At 39.1% G+C, this 24,290-nt stretch overlaps 1 protein-coding gene across 1 annotated transcript in view; it reads right to left on the bottom strand.

Annotated features, from left to right (window-relative positions):
* The window catches only part of LAMA4 (laminin subunit alpha 4), a 90,395-nt gene extending 75,063 nt beyond the window's left edge, over positions 1-15,332 (bottom strand). The window contains exon 1 of the mRNA XM_015858724.3: positions 14,925-15,332. Coding sequence (XP_015714210.2) covers positions 14,925-15,125 — 201 coding nt within the window. The 5' untranslated portion in view covers positions 15,126-15,332. The remainder of the gene's footprint in view (positions 1-14,924) is intronic.
* Positions 15,333-24,290: the final 8,958 nt, after the last annotated feature.

The following is a 24,290-nucleotide window of genomic DNA, read 5'->3' as shown; positions in this document are numbered from 1 at the left end:
TAATTAGATTTCCTTTGGTTGGCTGAATTCCTTTTATATGCATCTAAAGTAGGTCAGCTGTGTCTATTGCTCATCACTGATTGCAGAGGGAGACTTGCTAGTTCAGGTGTAGGTGAATCAACCAAGCAGTTGTACTGCTACATTTGAGTAATCTTGATTCTGGCCAGTTTAAAGCGTATGTTTCCCTTCATTCAGACAGTGTCTCTGATTTTTACAGCTAGCTTTCAAAGCTTTCTATTATATTGCCCTGCACTGGTGCTACCATCTCCATTGAATACTTGTGCATTCAAAAATCCACAAATATTTCCAACCCATTCCTGAGATATGTTTTTCTTCTTGGAAGTGGGAGCATAAAGCATAAGTATATGCTAACGCCTTTGGTAAAGCTGTAATTCTTATGAAGAGTTAAAAAATACTGCTGAGCACTGCTGAGAATTGATCTTATTGCTGCTAATAACTGAGTCCCATCTCAGTTTGATGGCTTTGGGCAGCATTGAGCATATTTAGGAGAGAACAAGGGGAAATGGTTTCAAACTGAAAGGAGGGAGATTTAGATTGAACATAAGGGAAAAGGTTTTTACAATAGGAGTGGCGAGGTACTGGAATAGGCTGCTCAGAGAGCTGGTGGATGACCCAGCATGGAATAAAGACATTCAAGATCAGGCAGGCTTGGAGAAACCTCACCTAGCTGTAGGTGTCCCTTTTCATTGCAGGGGAATTAAACTAAGTGGTCTTTAAAGGTCCTTTCCAATTTAAACAATTCTAAGGTTTCGTGACTGTATGAAAGAAGTGTCATTAGTGATAGGACTAGAGGGAATGGTTTCAAGCTGCAGCAGGGGAGATTCAGGCTGGACATTAGGAAATATTACTTCTCAGAAAGGGTGGTCAGGCACTGGAATGGACTGCCCAGGGAGGTGGTGGAGTCACCAACCCTGGGGGTGTTCAAGGAGTGATTGGATGTTGTGTTGAGGGACATGGTTTAGTGGGAGCTATTGGTAATAGGTGAACGGTTGGATTGGATGATCTTTTAGGTCTTTTCTAACCTTGGTGATTCTGTGGTTCTATGAAAGAAACTTGTAGGCAGTTATTATTCAGGCTTTTTATTGTCACCTGAGATACTCTGCTCATTGCAAACAGTGACTTTAGTTCTAACATGTGCCTGTGAGATACAAGATTATCTCATTTTACAAGGAGTAAAATTGATCCTTACTATCATATTAGGGTTGCTACGTTTACACCTGGCTCAAGCTGCAATTGAGCACTGCAGATGCATCCAGGAAGAATTGCTCTGAGTTGTTGTGAGCGACTTGGACAATCTGCAGAATTTGTGTCTGGCAATTCCTTGAACAGCTACAGAGCAAAGCGTTAGCAAAGAAAGGAGCATAACCCCATTCTGAGGATATATTCTGGTTCCCTCCAAAAAGCATGCCTTTTCTGCACTAAAAATACTGCTCGAGATGTAAGTAAACAAAGCATTTGACCCCTACTACTGTGACTAGGCACAATTTTTACAGCTTATAATGTTTGAAGAGTATTAATTACACAGCAAACTTCTTTACTTCCAACAGGTACGAGACTCTTACTTACAGTGTTTCATTCAGCTAGCAAATACTGGAGGCACCAACATGAGTTCTACCTCTGCTTCTCAGCTCAAGGAATAATTGATGTCTACTACTTTTAAACACAGACTTTTAAAAATCCAGACTGCCAATTACAGACTGATGGACTTTTGACCATTACTTGCTCCCTTGGAGCAGAGTAACAGATGTCTCAAATTCCTCAAGTCAAAGACATGTTATTCATGAACATAGACACAGAAATTTAGTTCTTCTTCAGTCTGCTGGGAAACTTCATGCAGAAAAAGCTGTAATGACCCTGTGCCCCACTGTCCTGACCTTCCTGCCCTCCTCCCCATTTACTCACAAAATATGAAATCTGGCAGATGTACAGTACAGTCTGTGTGCATGAGCAGGTTGGCGCAGCTCTTCTACAGGAGAAGCCTGAGAGAGTAGTTCTTTATCTCCCAGTAGCAGAAATGGTTGAGGTATCAGATGACTGCATTTAAACACTTTGATTTTTGTTACTCCTCAAACCTGCCAAAAGGATCCATCTTTACAATTACATTTAATGCAACTCTGCATAGGCAATGTGGGGAAAGGATATGATAGAATCAAATCCTATTTGAACCATGTGATTTGAGATAAAAATTACCTAATGAAATTTTCTCAGCTTTATTTTATTTTATTTTATTTTATTTTATTTTATTTTATTTTATTTTATTTTATTTATTTCATTTTATTTCATTTTATTGTATTTTATTTTTTGAGGCTGGCAGTAGATAATATTTCTCGAAGTCATCCTTGGGCTCCTTATATAAAAGTACCTGATAACCTGATAATTTGTATATCAGTTTCTTCTTCTGGCTCTGAAGTCCCTCAAATATGGATGTATTTCAGTTTTCCAAAGGAAAAGGAATAATCTTATTGATAGAGAACTATGTTGTTTCAAGTTTCCTCAAAAGCTTAGTGACTACTTGTAGCCTTGAGGGGTTTATTGCAGACAGCATGTTCCATTAGGTCAATTTATTTATAGTGAGATATTAATTAAATCCGTGGCTCCTCAGTTTATACTCATAACATTCATTCACTTCAGTTGTTATTTATAGGATACCTTTTAGTCCTGTCTGTATTATGTGTCTCTCTCATTGGCAACAAGGTTTGAATGTCATTTAAATGGTCTTACAGTAAATGTCATACAGATGAGATGGTTGCTTATTGGACCTTCATGGGGGAAACAGCTCCTCTGTACTTGGGCTGTTTCTATTAATGGTGCATAAGAACATTATATTGACAGGTTGTGGGTCTCCATTTGTCTCCATTCAGCTCCCACAGCCCTTCTGCTGCTGTCTTGTTCTTTGCTTGTGTCCTCCTGGTCTGGATTTCCATTGGTCCTCTTATCCCTCTTATCCATTTGGCATTTCCCTGCACCTGGTTCTAGTCACTCATCCACTTCATGACATCCATCACCTCTAGTCTACTAAAACCTACACAGTCATAGTTTCATTATTTTAAGTTTGAAAGTAACATAAGAAAAATATTGCTTTTCACTGTGTAGTTGTGAAAATTATTGCCTTTTTTCTTTGCATGGGCTCCATTGTCTCTAACTACGTTCATAAAGATACCAAGATCCAATAAAATACACTATTCTGCTTGTCTTTTGTGACTATGCTCATCAGTCTTTCCCTCAGTTTTTCCATCTGTGAAATGGAACAGTGTCAGTAGTGGTCTTTGGAAAGGGCTTTGTTGTGTGCTAGTGGAAGTGCTACATAACAGCTTTATTTCCATAATAATTATTAGTATTCACACCCATGGCTTCAGGCCTTCTTAAAACTCTGCTCCCATTCAGACAGATCTCTCTCTCTCACTCTCTTTTTTTTTAATCAAGACAGGCTTTCATATTTTTTCATATATTTCATATATTTCATATTTTTCATATATTTCATATTTTTCATATATTTCATATTTTTTCATATTTTTTCATGTTTCCCCAAGTTGGTGTCAAATTCAGAAAGGCAGTAACAAAGAACATGATCTGCAGACCTTCCATTAGCTCTAGTTTTCACAAGAAGAACCTCTGTGTACCCAGTGTAATCCACATCAGTGAAACAAATCATTTGAAGTACTCTGTCCAGTTTTGAGGCCCCCAAAACAAGAGTGACATAGAGCTGTCGAAGCAAGTCCAGAGGAGGGCCATAGAAATGACTAGAGGGTTGGAGAACCACCACTATGAGGGCAGGCTGAGAGAGCTGGGGCTCTTCAGCCTGGAGAAGAGAAGGCTCTAATGGGACCTTATAGTGGCCTTGCAGTACCTGAAGGGGGCCTACAGGAAAGCTGGGGAGGGACTTTTCTTAAGAGCAGGTAGCAACAGGACAAAGGGAAATGGTTTTTAACTGGAAGAGGGTAGATGTAGATTAGATACTAGGAATAAATTCTTTACTGTGAGGGTGGTGAGATGCTGGAAGAGCTTGCCCAGCAAGGTTGTGAGTGCCCCCTCCCCAGAAGCATTCAAGGCCAGGCTGGATGGGGCTGTGAGCAACCTGGTCTAGAGGGAGGCATCCCTGCCTATAGCAGGGGGGGAGGAACCACATGATCTTAAGGGTCCCTTCCTACTCAAATCATTCCATGACTCTATGATGATTCTATGACTTCTTTTAAGAGAACTAGTGAAAACAACTGGGAATAATGTGTATCCCCATATGACAAACATTTCTGGTAGCCATTACTTATTTTCAGTGTCTGCTATGATTATAAAGTTGTCGCTAGTCCCATGACTTCAGTCTTTTTGATCCAGTGCTGAAAGAACTTCTTTGGATTAGTCAGGGAGAAAAAGGAAGTGCTAAAATGTCACATGAAAACGTGAAATTAGCTTTGTAGGAATGGTTTTAAGATGCTCAAGGGATTTCTGTTTACTTCACTTTGCTGTCTTTGTACTTGAACCTATAAATCCCTGTGTAGTGATATTTCAGAAGAATCTTTGTCTTTCCTTACAGAATGAGGCTCTGAGAAATTAGTAACAGAGCTACTGACAAGACCCACTGGCCAAACATATTCTGTCAGCAAAGTCATTGTAAAAAGAGATGGGCAGAAGTCCTGTTCTACACTGCGAGGGGTTCCACAATATGCACACAGAACCAAACATCATCTCTTGAAGTTTATTTCTTCTCTATTGATATTTGCTAAATTAATCTGAGCTTTGAGACCTTACAAACCTAGAGAATTAAAACCAAATAAGCTTATTCACCAGCTTCCCCTAAGTCTCCCAAGCACTATTTATAATTTCTGTAAGCCTACATTACCTCTGGTATACAGTATCAAATTCTTCTGGATGACAAAGGTCACATTCTAACTATTATTACTGGAGAAGTGAATTCTCTGTGTGACATCATAGGCAGGCGGTTAATTACTCCATTTACTAGGACACTACATCTGTTAGATGAATGTTTGCATGCAAAAAGCCACTCCACTTTGCAGTTTCAAGGACAGAAGCCTCCCATAAGTTGGCGATTTGCAATTTCAAACTTATTTCTAAAATATCCGTGATAGATTTTATAATAAACAATCTGATGTGGTACATTAAATTTCTGTATTGTTTGCTTCAATTTCTGACATTGCTAGCTATGAAATACTCATTGTTTCCAGCGCTCCATTGATGCTGCAAATCAGGAATTAACCAGAAGTTGATGAAAGTTTTGGACACAATACTGGTAATCTTTTTTTTTTTATCTGCTTATCTTGACAGGTATCTCAATTCTAATTACATTTAGTGAGATTACAAACTAAAGCAATTACTTGAATTACACAATAACAAGCTTTCTATTTTGTTATTCAGCTTACAAATATGAAGGCAAATTATTTCTTGCTGAATGCCATTCAGTGAAAAAACTCCAGTGTTATTACATATTCTCAAACTAAATCCCAAGGTGTGATAGTTCAATGAAAATTAAGGCCTTACTTGGCAAATGAATCTGACAGTGGGTTTTATTTGGCTTTCATGCATATGAAATAGTCATTAAAACTGCAGTGGTGTGTTTTTATGATCCTCAGCAGTCTGAATCTTTTAACATTACAATCAACCACAAGAACAAAACCTGTCACTGATTTTGAATCCATAATGTTTTTCCGTAAACAAATAGTTCAATGAGTGATGAAAGAAATAAAGCACTGTCTCCTGTTACTAATCTCCTTTATCTTGTCCCCTCTGTCTGGATCTCAGTATCATCCCTTTTTGTCTGTGTCTCTGATGATGTCTCAGTAAGTGCAGTACTCTGCAGTCATGTATGCCATGTCTGGCCAGTCTGCAGCTGCTAATAGGAATATCTAATGACTGAATTTAATCTGATTCCACCCAAACAAGAAACACCATAAGATCTTCATCATTTGTATATAAGGAACTGTTGAGCTCTCCTTGAAACTCATTGAAAATTTGTTTTTTCATTAAGGGGGATAGGACAAGGCCCTAACTTAATAACAGAGCAACCTGAAAACCTCACTTGCTGGCTTATCCCTGACAACTGGGAATATGTATGTATCACCTGAAGAGTTATCAACTTGTCAGCTTCCAAAATAGATCTTCATTTCTGATGATAATGAACATCAGATTATGCTGCTGGCAGAAACTGTCGTCACAAAGTTTTGGACAAAACACTCAGTGGTTGCTAAAACTAAAACTAGCAAGATTGAAACCAGTTGCTTTGACTGTAGATAGCATTCTGTTGGCAGAGATGATATGGAAAAAAGTTGTTTCTGTTTTTCCCTGTCGCATAGAGAAGTTTGGAGTCAGAGGGATAGGGAATATGGTTTGTCATTCATGGGTAATCCCCAAACCAATAAGCAAAGCAGAGAATGATCAACAGGCAAAAGCCACATAGAGATTCTCTCCCAGACCACTGTCATAATATTCTTGTTCCTTGGAGGAGTTTGGGCATGCCTCCATTGCAATAGTGACAGAGTAACTGTGACTCCCATAAAAACAATCCAAAGCTGAAAGCCAGATGGCTTTATGTGGAGCAACAACATTATCTATTGCCTTAACAAGGTAATTGTATTTAATTTTCAAAATTTCCTGTGTTGAAAATGTTTCCAGACCGTTACCCCTTCTCCTGTCCAAGTGAAAAACAAAATGCCATTCAGCAACAGAGATGGGGTTGGATCCAACATAAACACTTCTCAGTTACGCATTCTCCATCGAAGTGCATAGTCATTTTTTCCATATACAGTGAGAAAGACAAAGCCTCTGCTTAAAAGGCATTCTTCTCCAAAGGGGGGAAGGGCTAAAACGTCTTAGCTGTCTGCAAGCTGGCTAAGGATTAGAGCTTAACACCAGCCTCCATTCTAATGTACTTATTACTACAGCCACTAAGTTAAAATATTACTGTTACAGATGTTCACTACTGCAAATAGAAGATCTGCAGCTGGAAAGGCTGCTATTTGATCATCCTCTTTCAAACAAAACACCAAGCTTATTCAAGAAAAACAATTTATAGGAAAACAGATAAATAATTTTGCTTCATTTCATCATTAACCCCCCTCCACCCAGTCCCCACAAAATCACTCACATGAAATGTGCTCTCTGAGCCATAGTCCATAGTCCACCTGAGTCCTCCACATAAGGGGGACATAATCAATTGATGTAGTACAGCATTCCCAGATAAATTTCCAGACAGACACAAAATTTTTGTAGAGATAGACAATAAAAGTGTTTCTTAAAGCATGTACTACTGTACTTGTGGAACAGCATTAAATCGGATGTGGAAAACCAGAGAAAAGTGGCCAGGGGTAACTGAAGCTGCCTTTGATTTCCCTTTTGCCTCAACTACCTCACCAAGTTTCTAGCACTTCCTGGTTTGATTTTACAGCTCTTTGATATTTTGGAATTGCAGTTGAGATATACAGTGATCTTCTTGTCTGGTTGGCAAAGCATCAATTTAAAAGCCTGTTAGTACCAAATGCAAGTGTGAAAAATTTGACCGATCAAGAAAAGGAGCTTTCATCCATTTCTGCTTCCCAAGAGTGGCCTGATGGTGGACAAAATGGGACAGCTGATGGAAGGCGCCATATTTCTGGGCTGTATTCCCAGCACAGTTTCCAGCTTGGTGGTGCTAGTGCCTTACTAATATGTGGGAAGGAAGCGAGGCAGCTGTGCATGGTTAATTTTTTGCTAGAAGTCCTGCACCCAGAGATCTCTCTGACCTGGAGGTGGGTAGAGGAAATGTCAGGCTAAAGAAAAGAGATGACCTGTCTTGATCTTTCACTGCCTCTCTACCCATGGCTGGAAAAGGTCTAATAATGATGGGATCATTTTCTTATTGTCTCAGGGAAGGGAAAAATAGATACATCAGGAAGAAAGAAAAAAGTCATCTCCTTTTCCATCCCTCAGAAAAATCCCTTATTCGAACTCCAGATTTCAGTTGACGTAGAATTAATTAGCTGGTGCCTTAGTAATGCTGTAGAGCCATTGCAGACAGTCTCTTCCATTGATAGGAAGGAAGAAAGACAAAAAACCATAAGCCCAAAGAAAGATGAAATCTGCTTATAACTTGCCAGTGAAGAGACTTTTCATTCAAAAGCAACAGGATGCAACTGGATCACTGGGTGGTAACAGGGTACAACATAGCCCAGAAATGATCTGGTTTAGATACTTATTCCCTATGTATGTTCCTACATCTGGCACTAGCAGTGAAAGGTGAAAAAATATATATATCTTTTTTATTCATTATTTTTGGGAAGACAGAACTTAACTATCATTCACTTAGATAAAGAGGCTGTATTTGGAATTATAGAATCATAGAATGGCTTAGGTTGGAAGGGACCTTAAAGATTACCTACTTCCAACCACCCAGGTCACTACAAGTTGCTCATACAGGTAGGTTCTTCTTTATTCATTATTTGTTAAACTGTGATTCAGTTTAGTGCTCATGTGCCAGTTCTTCCCATTCACCCCAGATTCCCTGTGTCAGAACTTAAGAAATAGCATTTCAGTTCTTTAAAGAATATTTTAAAATTAGAATAGTAACTTATAAAATATTTTTCACTAGCCCCTTGTTATTCTTTGGCTCATATTTCTTTTTTTAGTTTCTCTTGAGTGTTGGATTTTTATCTTTGTTTCTTGTCTATTTGGCATGGAAAAGATTTAAAGGAAAAAAAAAAAAAAAAGGAGTGCTAGTGTATTTGAAGTATTTATTTTAAGGAAATAAGCATCTAAAGAGTTGTAGCATAGATTTAAAGAGGAAAGACAAACCAGGTCATTTTTACTGCAACTTAGACAATCAATGCTTACATGGCCCAACATACATTGTATATATACTGACTGGTAGTTAAGAAAACCTCTCAGAGATCATTTAATGACAAAGAATTAGATTTCAAAATCTTTGGAGCTCTAACAGCTTTGTATACAGCACTATTCAGCAATTGTTGAATCCTGCATTATAATACACAACCCAAACATCTCCAGCTCATGTTGGTGTCTGAAAATTAACTGGGATCAAATCCAAATGTTTGAGAGAAACAATTAAAATATAACAACCAAATGCATCCATGTTTGGAGGTTTGAAGTACAGAAGCAAACTGTAGATTATCAGTGGCTGGTTATATCTTAATCGGAAACAAGATCTATTTTTTCTTTAACAGCTCACGAAGGCTAAGAGCTGTAATTAAAACTGTAGATGCATTATCAGATAAAATCAGGATATGTTTTCTCTCATCAAGCAATTATTTTGTTGCTTCTCACGACCTCTGGAAAACATGGAATTTTAGTTCTTAACTTGCTTCCCATATTATGAATAAGAACGGACATGTAATGCCTTTTATTGGTTTTCACAATCCTGAATAAGCTTTAGTACACTTTTCTGGTATCAGCCCAAATCTTTGTGGGAATTTGCTGCAGTAGAGTTTAAATAGCATTATTTTGGTGGGTGCTTTATGCACCTTCTCAAAATAAAGAACATTTCCCACTATCCATCTGCCCTGTCCTTTGGTTCTATTCACTTTAGCTTCCTGCAATTTAAAAGGTTTTGGATCTGATGGCTCTGTTCCTAGCAGCTGATTTCCATTAAAGCTTTGATGAGAAACTTAAGCTGGAATCACAAACATCTGCAGTAAAACTTCTTCCCCACTAACAGAAGCTTCTCAGAACATAACCTTATTGAAAAAAAATAAAATCCAAAGTGTCCCTTATGGGAGTTAACCTAATGTGACCCTAAGGATCTGAAATGAATTCATTTAAATATCTGCTTTTTCAATGGTAGGTACAGTTTCAATTAGCTTAAAAGAATATAAAGACTTCTGTCAAGCTAAAACCCTTTTTGGCTTAGACCTCAGGATTAGGTCTTCAGCTGTTTCTTTTAAAGCTAGTTTGTTTTGAACAGAATAATGCTACAAGTAAGGATCACCCAATGCCTTCTCTAAACAGTCTGCGAGACCTCCTGTTCCAATGCTTTTTGGGAAAGCCATGAAGGCAATTTGGTGATAATTTGAGTATTTGTTAACAACTGGCCAGGGCTTTTGCTTATTCAATAATATAATATTTCAGATATTTAACGTAAGCTGTTCTAGAGAGGTGAGTTTGCTATAGTTCCTGCACTCCTTATTGCTTTAGAAAACCAGAAAGTACCTCAGTTACTGTTTCTTGTTTTTGAAAACTTAGCTTAGCAGATGCTGCTAGAAGTCAGGTATGAAAAAGTGATGGCTAAACTTTTTCCCACCTGAGGTTACTGTGCAACCTCCAACAGTTTACTTCTGCCTCTTACTGTCTTCTATAGTAAATAGCTCATTTTTGCCTTGGCTATTGCAATAACTTCCTTTAAAGGACCACTCTTATTTTGCCTTTTTTTGTGTGAAAAGCACTGATGCTGGAAGTGGTTTTTAATTTATCCAACAATATCATGCTTTCCTGCACTCTGAGAATTGGCTTTCTGCCTTCTCCCTGCTACTTCAGATTTTTCTATTTTTCTTTTATTTTATTTTACCCTTAAGGCTTCGGATTATTTCATTCTTGCTCTGTTTTGGTTTTTTTTTTTTTTTTTTTTCCTTCTTCAACTATTCACTTTCTTTTGCACTATATTCTTCAATTCTTTCCAGAGAGCATGTTTCAATTCATCTTTTCTCACTTAGCAAATATCTCCACAGAATATCTTCTCTTTTCTCCACTAATCCTTTCTCCACAGCTCTTCTATGGTGGGCTTTCTTTGTTATTTTCTGGAACCTCCTGTAGTATGTAAGAATGAGGTGACTTCACCCAGATATCACCTTGCATTCATTTTGCATTAAAGTGAGTGATACATAATGTGAATCATAGGGAATCTTTTGCCATGTTCTCCAGTATTTGAGGTCTTGCCCCACTGATTACTCTCAAGTCAGACTCTATACTATTCCATTGGTTATGAGCAATTTTGATCCTACTGGGAAATAAAATTTGTATCTATATAATTAAAATAATCATGTCAGTGAAATTTGAAAACATAAATGTTGACAGTGGCAGGTTTTAGATCCAAATGTTGATGTACCTCTTATTTTAAGGACATGTTTTAGACAGTGGGATGTAACTTTTCTCAGAAGTTTTCATTCATATTTCATTCTCTAGTTTTCATTCATGTCTCTGTTCCTCACTACCCCCTTTTCTTTCTGCCCTTTTAAAGCAAACAGGTTGAACACAAAGCCAAATTTTCAATTCACTTGTTTGCTTTCATTTGCAGTTGGGCTGTTGGTCTGAAATCCTTTCATCTCTGATGTATTTTCCTTGCAAAATATTTTAATCCATCCTTATTTGGAAAAAAACAATATTTAACTTAATGCAATCAGCTGCAGTAGGGTTACACTGATGAGCTTTGGGCTCATGATCCCTCAGGATTTCAGCATCATAACATCTCCCATGCATGCCTTATTATGCTCCTATCCCAAGGAATTTAAACATCCTAAATTCCACAAGTGAGATGAGTACTTCACAGAGTGCTGTTCATATTGATCTACTTGCTAGGCAATGCAGTGTAACTGGATCCACACTCCATTGCTTAATTACTTTTAAAATTTGAATTTGTAACTAACTTTCAGTATGAACACAGTTACTTTCAGTTTCTACTTGTTGCATGTGATTGCACCTACATGAGTTAGATCAGTGAAACTCTTATTGAAAAACTGTTGCCTGCGTATGTCCTTATGCAATTAATCCCCTGAACTAAGTATGTTGAAGCAGTTACCTTCAAATTCCTAGCAATTTAATTCATTTCATGATACCTTCTTAATAGTGTTCAGCAATTTATAAGAATTCTTGTTGAAACAGTGGCATAGAGCTAGAAGTATTATTTCATAATGTCCAATACCAGTGCTCATTATGCAGATAACATGATCTTACATTGGGTGAAATTTAGTTAATTTAAGTATCTAAATGTTCTCCAATCTTTAGCTAATTAATGGAGCCATCCTGAAGTAAGTGCTTGCAGGGGAAGAGCCTCCTTTGAGGGAAGACCAGTAGGAATTAGGGAATTGAAAAACCTGGTGCCTCCATTACTATATGGGAAATTTGGGCTTACACTTGAATGCAATATCTGATTCAAATTAAGAAAGTTTACACATAGGTTACATGCCTAAGTTATATGTACTGAACCCTAGTTACATATTCATTTATTGCCAGGGCACCAAACTATTTAGGTATTGCCTGAGGTCCAACTCATGCTCACAATCCATGTTGAGATGGAATATGGCAAGTTAGCCTAGTAGTGAAAATGTAGTTAGTCTCTCTGCCATGAAGAGATTTTCATTCAACTCTAAGGCACAGGAAAGCTCCACATTAATATTAATTCTGAATTTTTTAAACTGCTTCTCCAAGTGCCTCTAAGTTCAATGTTGCCAAACTTGAGAGAGGACGAGAAATGGAAAACTAAGAAATATGCCCTAATACAAACTTGTTTACATTAACTGAGGTTGCCTGTTCTTCTATTGGTTCATAATATTAGCTCCTACCAGGAATGAAGAACCTCACATTGTGCATTAGAAGCTCCCGCCAATACTGCTTTAGACCTGGATTTCTGAAGACACTATGAAATGCAGACTCATTTGTGGGTCCAGTACTATCCATCACGTTCTCCACATGCTGAAATGCCATGTTTTCTATCAGCCTTGTGTTCTGCCTTCAGAGCAGCTTGTTTGACTTTGCAGCTGAGTGGCACCACAGATCTCATGAAGGTCTGTACACAGCGAGCCTGTGGTTCCCTTAGCTCTGCCTCGCTAACCAACCCCCTTGTGTAACTTGGCACAGTTCAACGCAACTAACAGCCTCTGTCTGCTCCAGAGAGCTGTGGGCCTGAGTCAATATTTAGATGAGAGATCTGAATCAAGCCATGCTGTGTAAAAAGAGTTTATACTGTGGTTCCCTGTGAGCTGTGGGCTAAGAACTCAGGCTTGGAAAAGGCTGATTCAAAACTGCTGGAATAGGCCCTCTACTCAGGACTGAATGAGAGGTGATGGGCTTTGGGAGGAGGAAACCATCTAAGGGCTGGAAGAGACACTACCAGTGTCACTCTTTGGTCTTCAAGTCAACCTCTGGCCTTAGAGTAAGCTCCCAAGCTCCCATTACCAGCTCATGAATCATTGCAACAGAGCCATCAGCTCTACCCCAAAAACAACATCCTACTGGGCTTCTCTGGTAGCAGGCATGGAGGTGGGTCCTAAAACATAGTTATGGGGTACATCTGCATGTAGCAAAGGAGCCTGAGCTTCTCCCTAGTAACATCTTGATGTCAAGAACCTTGACATAACTACTGCAGGTAGCAGCTTTCATTTGGAATATGGGATCTGAACTGTGTGTAAATGTTCCCATTGTAGGGGCTAAAATAAACTGCTGGAAGAATCACCAGTTAGTGAGTCTATTAGGTGAAAGTTCAGAGATGATTGAGATGGGTGAATGGGGCTAAAGTGTCATTCTTCTGCAAAGTCCAGTGTGTATTCCTTTGTAAAGTCTATTAACATAAATTATTTGAAAACCATATACCAGAATCATACTGAGAATGGCCACAAGAGATTTATAGCTTTTATCCTAGGAAATCCATCCACAAAATCCATTCAACTCAAAAATCTGGCGTTTCATTCACTTTCCATTTTGTAAGCAACAGGTGGCAATGTGGCTTCCTAGGAACTGATCCCAGGCCGACAGAGCAAAGATGTATATCCCATGGCATGGAGCCCATCCAAACCTCTGATGGCTCCTCAGAGTCCCTACACTGAGCAGAGCAGGGGTTAGACTCCAGTTTTCTCACACGGGTCATGTTTCACAGCAAGTCCCTCACAGAGCAGGCAGGCAGGCATTTTGGGAGGCTGCACTGCTGCTTGGAGCCACAGCAATGTGGGCGGTGGGCTCTGCCCAGTCCAGCATTAACCCCAACCATCTGAAAAGCTTGTACATTAATTTCCATGGCTATTAGCTCTAATAAGTGGAGTATGGGGGTGGATGGGTAGAATTAGCCTTGTGATATAAGAGAATGAGATCTTGATATTGTCATACTGACTTGGCTGTGCTAATCACACCTCATTTTTGGATGTCATGCTAGAACAACTCTTTCCCTTCCCATGACCTTATGTAACTCAATTTGCCTTTTACTTTGTATCTCCCACGTATGAGACATTACTGTCTCCCCCTCTCTGTGCATGCTGGAGTAATTTATTGTTTTCCCAAGCTGTGTTTTTTTATAGTTCATTCCAGATGTAGTCCTGCTAGCATAAGTATTACTCTATCCTCTAACACAGTGACTGCTGAAAAATTTTCCACAGTCAAAATTCTTCTCAGATCTCTCTAATTTTATTTGTCACTAATCCCAACCCCATATTTTTTGGAAGGCATAAAATCTCTGCAGGTGTTTTCTCTGCAGGCAGTTTCCTACACGTGTTTGATTTATTATCCTTGCTCTCATCACCAAAAGGAACTTTTGGAAGTGGATGGCATTCAGAAACAGAAGCATAAACTTCTACCACACATTGTTTGCTCGCAAAACAGAGAAGCTCTCTGTCAATTTAAGTAAGTTAAAATCCCAAGCACTACATAAGGCAAGCAGAAAAGTGTAGTGACAATTAACCCTTGTAAAACAGCTCTGTTTGGACAAGCCTGATTAGTTATGTTGGCAGAAAAGTTGGAGACGTGCTAGCCTGGTCTCACTGCAAAGCATAGCAGCTGCCTGCTCGCAGCAGGCAGGGCATGTGTGCATTCTGAAGTCTTAAACTGTATCTAGTCTCCAAATGCAGCTTCTCAGACCCCCTGCAAAAATCTCCGGCATCGCTTTAAGGATCGAATGATTAAGCTAACGTTAACCAGATGGGAACTTCGACACAGACAGATGAAAGCAGAAAAGCGCAGACACCAGAGAGAGAACGCAGTTACTGTACCTCAGCAAAAGGCACCCAACTTCCAGTAGCTACTGACTGCTGCTGCCCTCTGATAACAGTAGCTTCTTGCGTGCTGACCGCTGAGCTACCTTCAATTTCAAACAGAAAGACGCCTCCCGTGCTCGAGGCTGTGCTGGAGGAGAAGCATCTCGAAAAGAATAATATAGGAAAAACCAGGGGCCAGGCGGAGATCAAAGCCATTTCCTCCCCTTACATCCAGCAGTGGTCTTCTAGCGTCTTAGTAATTGTTTACCCTCTTCTGCAATCAGCCCCCCTTGGCTTAGTGGTGCCTCAGTTATTTTAACTTTCTTTCAGCATTCAGTTTCCAGATGTGGCACTTCAAGGCAGTCTAACCAGATCCTTATTTAAAAGGGTGAAAAAAAAAAAAAAAAAAAAAAAAAAAAAAAAGCAAAGAAGGGAAGAAAAGCGCTTTTGCTGCCTCCCTCCCTCGTTCACTCTCTGTGTCTGTGGCTCCTCTTTTCCCCAGAGGCTCCAGCTCAATAACACACAGATGGGCAGTGCTTAAGCAGAGAGTGTCAAGCGGAGGTTGTGTTCCAGGAAAGCACCGCTGGCTCCCCAGCCACCTTATCTCCTCCTGTCAGGATGCAGACTGACGCTGTGCGTGGTGCTCTGTCTTCCTTCACATGTTCACATCGTTCCCTTTTTACCTTTTGTGCCGGGACCCTCCCACTCCAACTTTGCCGTTCAGAAGTGAGGTCAGCTTTCCCCTACCACCACCCCCACTGCTCTGTTTGGGTACCCTCAGCCCCTCTGTGCAAAACAGGGGCATTTGTGACTACGTTTTATTTATTTATTTAACATCTTGTTTATTCAGTGGAAAGCAGAAAAGTGCCAAATTTATTAAAAGCTGCCTAACGACCCTTCTCTTTGGGCAGGGGGAGGGGAGGCTGTGGATGGGGGGAGGAAGAGGAGGCAAGCCTGGCTGTGCCATGGGCTAGTAGGGCAAAGTGGTTGGTCTGATATGTTTCATTCAAACCCTTTTCCTCAAGCCCACCTCTTGGCTTCTCAGCGGCTTGTGAAAAAGAATATCGTTCACTGCAGTTTTGGAAAATGACTTCATCACTCAGACTCATGAACTTTTATTTACAAAGAGCATCTTGTATTCCTTTTTCAAGAGATGCTTTGTGAAGCCCTGCTAACAAGGCCTGCAGTGTATGAAAGCAAGCTTAATATATTGCCCACAGCTGACCTAATTTTATGTCTACAATCTCAAAAAGACAAAGCAAAAGCCGTCTTATATTTTGGGACAAAATGAAGATGTAATTATACTAAAGTGCACTGCTCCTTCTAAGGGTTCAGCATCTTGTCCTTTAGCTGTTCTATTTTCAGGATTTTATGACACCATTGTACTAGAGATTGTCTTTTAGGCCTTTGTTCTAGGAGTGGATTCCCACTTTTTCTCCTCCTTCCCTCCTCCCTTTCCAAACTGATTAAAGAAATTATGAACTGAGGATTCTTTCAATAGAGAATTAAGGGTAAAATAAAGTATTCTGGTGATCTGTGGATTTCACACACCTATAGGTAAAGATCCGTGCCCTTAAATGCTACACAAGTGTCACATAGGAACTATAAAGTAGTTTCACATCAAGAAACTCTCTGTGTTTCAGAAGTGGTGTGGGCAAGGAGAAAAAGCTGTGGAACCCAGGATTGGGAGGATCAGGTCCAGAGAGTGCAGAAGAAAGTAGAACATGGTCAAGGTGGTTGCAAGTAATTCCACCCTAAGCACAATGCAGACATCTCTCTGTGGATGGGACCTGACATGGTGACAAGTATGCTGCCTCCCAGGAGACTGATGGTGAGTTGTTATTGGGGGCTGTCAGGGCTCTTCTAGCTCTTTCTGCCAGTGGCAGCTCTGGGAATGGCCTGGAGCAGATCCAAAGGCTTATAGAGCAAAAGATGGTGAAGACTTCCAGCCAGGATCCAAAGTTCCTATTTGGCCTCCAAGTTAAACTACAAGTTTAGGGTGTGAAGGCAACAGTTAAAAAGAGAGCACAAAACATCTTGAGAGTAAGTGGCAGAATCACTTCTAGTGTGACAGCAATGAAGATCACAATGAATTGTGCAGCAAATTACTAGACTATAAGTGAGAGAAAATTTTTGAACCCGTTTTTTTTTTTTTGGTTTTTTTTTTTGGTTTTTTTTTTTTTGGTTTTTTTTTTTTTTTTTTTTTTTTTTTGAGGGGGAAGCAATTAGAGCAATTAGCAGAGAATCTCCCTCCTATATCTGTTTCCAGCCATTTGGAAGGAACTGTTGAGAAAGCAATAGAGAATGACAACTTGAGGAAGAGTTACTTCATGTTCATTAACCTATAAATGAGGAGAACTGGAAAGTCAAATCTACATATTTCTTGTAGGGCATCTTCAACAAGTTCAGGTACTTGGGCAGAAATTTCTCTTGCCAAATAGAAAAAGGAACTGAAGAATGTAGGTTATCTGGAAAGAATGACATGAATCAGAAAGACAGAGAATACAAAAAGATTTGGTCAATCTGGGAGTAATTTCTGGAGCTGATGCTCAAGAAAGAAATATGGGAAGTAAAATCTGAGACTACACCTGAATAGAGAAATATTGAGCCAAAAATTGAAAGCTAAAGGCAGAAAATGAGATTATATAATTTTGAAGACAATAGATATGAGATGATGATTTAGAGTGGTTAGGCACTGGATCAGGCTGCCCAGAGAGTCTGTGGATGCCACTCTGGAGGCATTCAAGGCCAGGTTGGGAGGGATCCTGGGCAGCCCAATCTGCTGCTTGTCAACTCTGTCCATGGCAGGGGGTTAGAACTAGATGATCTTTAAGGTCCCCTCCAATGTAAGCCACTCTATGAGTTAATGATTTAGGAGATCCTTGGTTCAATATCCATCACAAAGATACCAGTGGAGAAATCTGAGACATGAAAGTGTTAAAGGGGAAGGAATGGATAAATGCCTTCTTGAGGCTTTTCCTAGATCTATGAGCTTTAGTTTTCCTCGGAAGTCATTTGCTGCTATAATTTTAGCTTTGGAGAGAAAGACATTTTGTTCTAGTGGAACAAAAAACAAGGTGTACAACTGTATTATTTTTTTAATTTCTTCTGGCTTGTGTTGCAACAGTGATAAAAAAAGATTCCTTCCAGTTTCACAGTTTAGCAGCTATGCTTCATTGATAAGTAGAACATTTGGGGTTAACTTTAGTAAACACATTTTTAGAATAAAAGACTTTAAAAGCATTCCTTTTATAACAGTGGTCTGTATTTTCTCTTTGTGTCTTTTCATCTGTCTAATAAAGTGATACCGATACAGTTTAAGACTGAGAATGTCACAACAAGTACCAGTGTGTAAGAGACCAATTTTAGGTATCAATCATAATGTTGACTGATTCTGTTTTGACAAATTAATGTATTTGAGGAATTTAAATTAATTGAATTATTACACTTTAACAACATGATTTTTTAAATAGTCTTTCTATTACAGAGATGGCTAAGGAAAGCTGAGCATTGCATGAATGCACACTTGGTTTTGGCTGAGATACTGCTGTTGTGTATATTGGCCAAATAATGCCTTTGGAGTGTGATGAAACCACATATGGAAGGAAATATAGATAACTAAAAATGATAAAATTATTAAAAAATATGATTAATTCTTAGGAAATACCAGGAACCAAAGACTACACAGTTCTTCACTGCTCATAAGATCTTAATCTGTCAAGCACATATTAGTCCCAGAATAATATTATGCCAATATTATACCCAAGCACATATTATGCCAGAATAATTATAACCAATTTTTCTGAGCAGAAAACATATATACTAAAATCAGTGAATATTTCTATACTTTGCATTATTAGAATAGCTGATTCAGATAATGTATAAACAACATCTGCATACAAAAGTTGTTTCCTGCAATTACTTTTAAGTCTTTAAAAATACTGTATTTCTTTTCCAAAACTGTCAATTTTTGTAGAAATAATGAAAAACATAAATGGTGCATAGGATATGTTATTAAAAGACAGGCTTCTGAAAGTAAATTTCTGCTATGATGAACTTCCCATTTCTTTATACTTGGCAGAGATGACATGGGTTTGTTGCGTGAGCAATCTCGGATTTGGAAGAGGGATTGTTCAATATGGCAGGGTATGGAAACAGCAGTTTATCCTTCTGCTTTCACAGTATCATCTTCTGTTCTTTCTACTGCTTCCCCTGACTTAACATTTGATTTTGATTCCAAGTGCGATAGATGCTAGGATTAATTTGACAGAAATGAAGAATCCAGTGAAATACTTATCAGAAATAACAAATTCTAAATTAACTAATATCAAGCTGTTGTGTGTGGGCCACTGGTGGCTTATCAGGTCCCAGTGGGAGATCTGCAAGCAGTCGGTCAAGCTCCAGTGCAAATATTACCAGTTAAACATTTGATGGTGCGTTATGGTCCAGTAGACATGTTGACAAATGGCTGGTGTTAGTAATATAAAATATTCCAGAAACAGTTTTTGAGTTCTTTTGTAAAGGTTAGAAGACATTGGCAGTATATCCATGCATCATCAACTAAAAAAAGCATTCTATGGTCTGTGTTAGGGACCTGTGTCAGGTGAGGGGCAATAAGGAATGACTTATCAGCCACAGTTTGTGTCATAGATATGCAAATAAAATACCAGTTATGTAAACAAAACCACACTTTTGTTATTTCAAGTGTTTTGGATTATATAATGTTAGTTGAAAAGTCAAAGTTTTCATGTAGAAGATAGAATTTATGCTGTAGGGCTCAAAGGGAGAGTACCTTTAAAGGCTAGTGAAAGGATACACGAGCATGCTCTTCTTGGTTGTCCTGGTTAAGGGCACTATGTAATAAATTTCCCATGTGACAACATTTTCAAGCCAACAACTCTTGTTCTTTTTATTATTAGTTAGTAGCAACCATAGGAAATGGCTGATCCCAAACTACTTTCAATTATCTCCACAGCATTTCTTTTCTGCCCTGATACATTATTACTGCTTATTTTTTCCCCTCTGTAAAAATCTTCAAATTCAATTAAGCATGTCAAAATCTTGCAAGTTTGATGAAAATGCCCCAGTTCTTTACTACTGCACTATTAAAGGCAAGCTTGTGTACTGTGAAAGATTTCTCAGTGTTTCCATCTCTAGACTGCAACTAGATGGGAAACAGCTGTCTACCTGCCTTGCTGAAAGTGTTGTACTGGGGAACTATATGGACCTTGAAAGACTTGAAATGAACCATGGCATCACGTAGTACTGAATACTTGAAAAATCCAGCGTATTCTGGTTGCTAAAGTCAGTTGGATTCAGATGGTGGATTTCCCAATCCATTATCCTCTTCTGGTGGTAGCCAGTAATAACATTTCCACATTGTCTTCTTTAGATGAACTGTTAAATCTTATTTTCTTTAACAATTCTCATGCCATCTCACCTGTGAAAGAGTGGACCACTGTAATATTCCAATCCATTCAGCTTCCTGTGACCCAGTATTTGGCTCTAGCACCTTGGCTTGCACCTCCGACACTTGATATTTCCATATGGTCTTTCATATCAATTCTGAGATTTCTGTGACTGCTTACTTTTCAGTATCAAATAAGCCAAGTCAAATCAGTTCAGTCTGTTGAAGCCACTAAAATGGAAGGAAGGAAGGAAGGAAGGAAGGAAGGAAGGAAGGAAGGAAGGAAGGAAGGAAGGAAGGAAGGAAGGAAGGAAGGAAGGAAGGAAGGAAGGAAGGAAGGAAGGAAGGAAGGAAGGAAGGAAGGAAGGAAGGAAGGAAGGAAGGAAGGAAGGAAGGAAGGAAGGAAGGAAGGAAGGAAGGAAGGAAGGAAGGAAGGAAGGAAGGAAGGAAGGAAGGGAAACACAAGATGTTATTTCTGCAAAGGAAAAAGCCAAGTTTTTTCAAATATATTTGTAGATTTCTGTGATTCTGGAGTGAATAAAGTTAGTAAAGTAGGACATAAGTATTTTGCTCATAAATGATGGTGTCTAATATCAATGTATGCAGTTATGGAGAAAGAATTATTGCACAGCAAGTATCTGTTTACTGGGGTTGTTAATATCTCCTATTTGATAACAGCAATGTGTTATACAAAAGAAGGATATAGCCCTTGAAACTAAAGAGTGTCAACAAGTTCTTTTGAAATCAATAGGAATAGGCTTCAAAGTCAGACCCATAGGACAGATTAATCATAATCAGCACTCATGTTTACCCTATTCATAGTCTAGGCTGTGGATGATAGATTTTTTCCTGCTGTTAATTGTATACTCAATTTATTTCTGAAAAAGATTGCATTGTGAAGGATAAATCATTTTCAGCACTTTAGCTGTATTCAGAGTAACAACAGATCAATACCGATCCAGTTCAGACTAAGTGGAGGCCTATCCCAACAGTAAATTTCCTTACATTTTCCTTCTTTTTGCTATTGTCCTTGCCAATCTTCTCCAAGTCTCCAAGAAGATATTTCTTAAATTGCCCACTCTTCATGATTTCAGTGGTGTTTTTACTGACTCTGGAAACCCCTCTACAGGAGAGGTCTCAATGCTGCATTTCTTTCATGAAGCTACATTCTTCATCTAATCCTCTCCCTGACTTTAGTTTGTGTCCTTCACAGTAATAGAGAGCAAAGGGCTGACCATTCTTTTTAGTTCAGTCAGGAAGAGTTTACTCTAACAAAAACAAAGAAGATTAAAGCAAAAATCTTTTTATTTGTAATCAGTCATCCTCAACCTGTTTTTTGTACTCACAGCCTGATAAAGTGGCATATTTAATTATTGTGTTTTTACACAGTGCAACATTTCCCTTTATACTTCCCATTCCATTATGCTTTGAACCACAGTGACCATTTTCCTCTTTGCCTGGAGTCTTCAGATATTTCCCTTCCTCTCCCAGCTTGTTTGTCTAAGTCAAACTACATACTTTGATTTATTTATTTATTTTTCAATTCTCCATTCTCTCTCTAGGGAAATTTCCCCACCCTTCCTCATTAGTAGTTGTTTCATCATGATAATGGAACATTGGCTAAAGAAATGCGTTGCATAAAAATCCACACTGAACTCTATATCCCCTCTAGAAGTGCCCATAAAATTGCTTGCCAAAAGTGGGGGTGAGGGGAGGAAAAAATAACAACCCCAAACCTAAATCCCATAAAACTGACAAAGAACTCTCCCAAATCCTACAATGCTTAACATAGACTTGGACATAAAGGCGAACAGAAGTAGGTATTCCAGCTCCCACAGTTAAAATGCTTCTGCTGGATTCTGTGCTATCAGCACAAAGACAAAATTGCCTCAGATCTCTTCATGTTTATTCCTCTAAAAGGAGTGCTGGAGGTCAGAAGGGTGCATGTCACCTACAGCTAATAGCAAAAATGGAGTCTGACACAACTAGCTGAATGAACACTGAAAACACTAGCAGTCCAACTAAGGCAGCAAACAGCTCAGTGCAGCTGTTTCCCTGCATGTTGAGTGGGTTTTGTAGTCTCTAATGAGATCTGAACGTACCCAGACGTGCTGGATGTAGGCAGATAACAGTTTGGACTTGTGAGAGTGATGTTTTCCAACCCTACTTGTCCCATGGGCAAGCATCCCAACACCCTCCAGCTCTGTCTGCTCAGTCATTCCCTTTTTAAGCATTTCACAGGTTTTAAACTTGCTCTGTGCCAGCAGAGCATGAAAACAGTCTCAGTTGGCCTGCATAGCAAGCCTAAAATGCATTCAAAACCTTCTGTACTGTGATGGGACAGAGAAATATTGCCCTGTAACATGAACACTTCAGCAAGGCAGACTCAGAACATTCATAAATGTCCAGATTTTTCTACAATATCCACTGCTGTATGATCTGATGGAGAATTTTCAAATCCTTGTTTTCTATACTACTCTTCTGCATTTGTTTACAAGGAGAGAGTTGTGAGCAGGCTCTCTCTCAGCTTATATGGTTTTGGATACTGAAGTGTTTTCTTCTGAATGTCCCAGTAAGCAAGACAGAGGAAGAAACATTAATTTCACTGTGCCACCTGCATTCCTGACAGCTTAATTTGGTAACGTCAAGTCTACAGGCATTAAATGAATGCACATGAAGTCTTGACTATCTGATGAAGGGCACTGGCTGGTATGATGCAATTAGCTGAGCTCATCGATGTATGTGATGGACAGCTGGAGCTCTCTGGGATTTTCTAAAAGAGCTTAATCAAAGTCATGAGAATGACAGAAGCTCTCTAAATGAGAAAGGCAGTGAACTAGGACAGCTAATATTTTAATTCTAGTGTTTATTTTACTTTCCATTTGTCCTTGACCACAAATGGGCTTAACTACATTGATGATTTCACTTTAATAAAAAAAAAGTTTAATTTGCATAATAAACTTAAAGTATTTGTATAAAACAGACCTGTCAGGAGGTGGAAAAAAAAGTATTGCTCACTCTATTTTGCATGGTTCCCTTGGCCTGTCTTGTCAACAAATGGGTTTGAAAGTCATTCATAGAGTTCCCATGGTTTCGCATTTGTGTAATTTTTTTGTGATTTTCACCTTGGACAGCCAATGGATTCAGTACAAAAACTAAGCAATTCTGTTTGACAGGAGGCACAATACCAGCTAACTCAGCCTGTCTGCTAGCAACAGGACTGGCTGAGCAGCTGCCCCCTGTCTCGTTGCCAGAAACCGCTGACAGCAACAGCTACAAAATCTCAGCTGTTAACCTGCTCCATAGCATGTCTTGATGGCTTATGAACTGTGTAAGTGCTATCCTCATCTGTCCAGAACGGAGGAAAAAGAGCAGCAGCTCTGTGACGTCATCTGCCTTGAGAGAATCCCCGCACCCTGGAAAGTTTCATTACAAATGTACAGGACATGTTCTTCATGCAGTGACATCCCCTAGCGTGTAATGCACATGAATGATGGTACATAGTGAACAAGAGTTTGGGAGACAGCAGCATCTTTGAGCTGGCACAAAATGTTTTGCTATGACAGCAGCCAGCCAGCCAGCCACGGTGGAGCCAACAGACAGAGCAGTGTTCATGCAAGTTGAAAATTGGCTGATTTAGTTCCTTCTCCACACATACAAATGAATCCTGGTAGTTCCCTAATTGCCAAGCTGTTAGCGATGCAGTCAGACAGCTACAGATTAAACCAGTCCCTTCCATTTTAGACGTTTGCTTTCATAGCTGTGAGAGAATCCATGTGGCTTTATCCACTATTATTAAACTACCAGAGATCTGAATGTCTGCAAGCATGTGGACAAGCACTGTGTAAAACCCTAAAGAGTTCCGTGCTGTGAGGCAACTGCCCTTAAGTACACATCCCCTGTAAGGACCAGAGGCAGTTGTTTCTCCTCTGGTGTTTTAGGCAGACTGTATCTCAAACATGCAAAGCCTTTAA

Source organism: Coturnix japonica, chromosome 3 (genome assembly GCF_054131305.1).
Source record: "Coturnix japonica strain WE chromosome 3, WE-NBRP24, whole genome shotgun sequence".
In the NCBI taxonomy this organism is placed as follows: Eukaryota; Metazoa; Chordata; class Aves; order Galliformes; family Phasianidae; genus Coturnix; species Coturnix japonica.
Note: the sequence above shows the minus strand (reverse complement) of the source record. Positions and strands in the feature narration are given on the sequence as shown.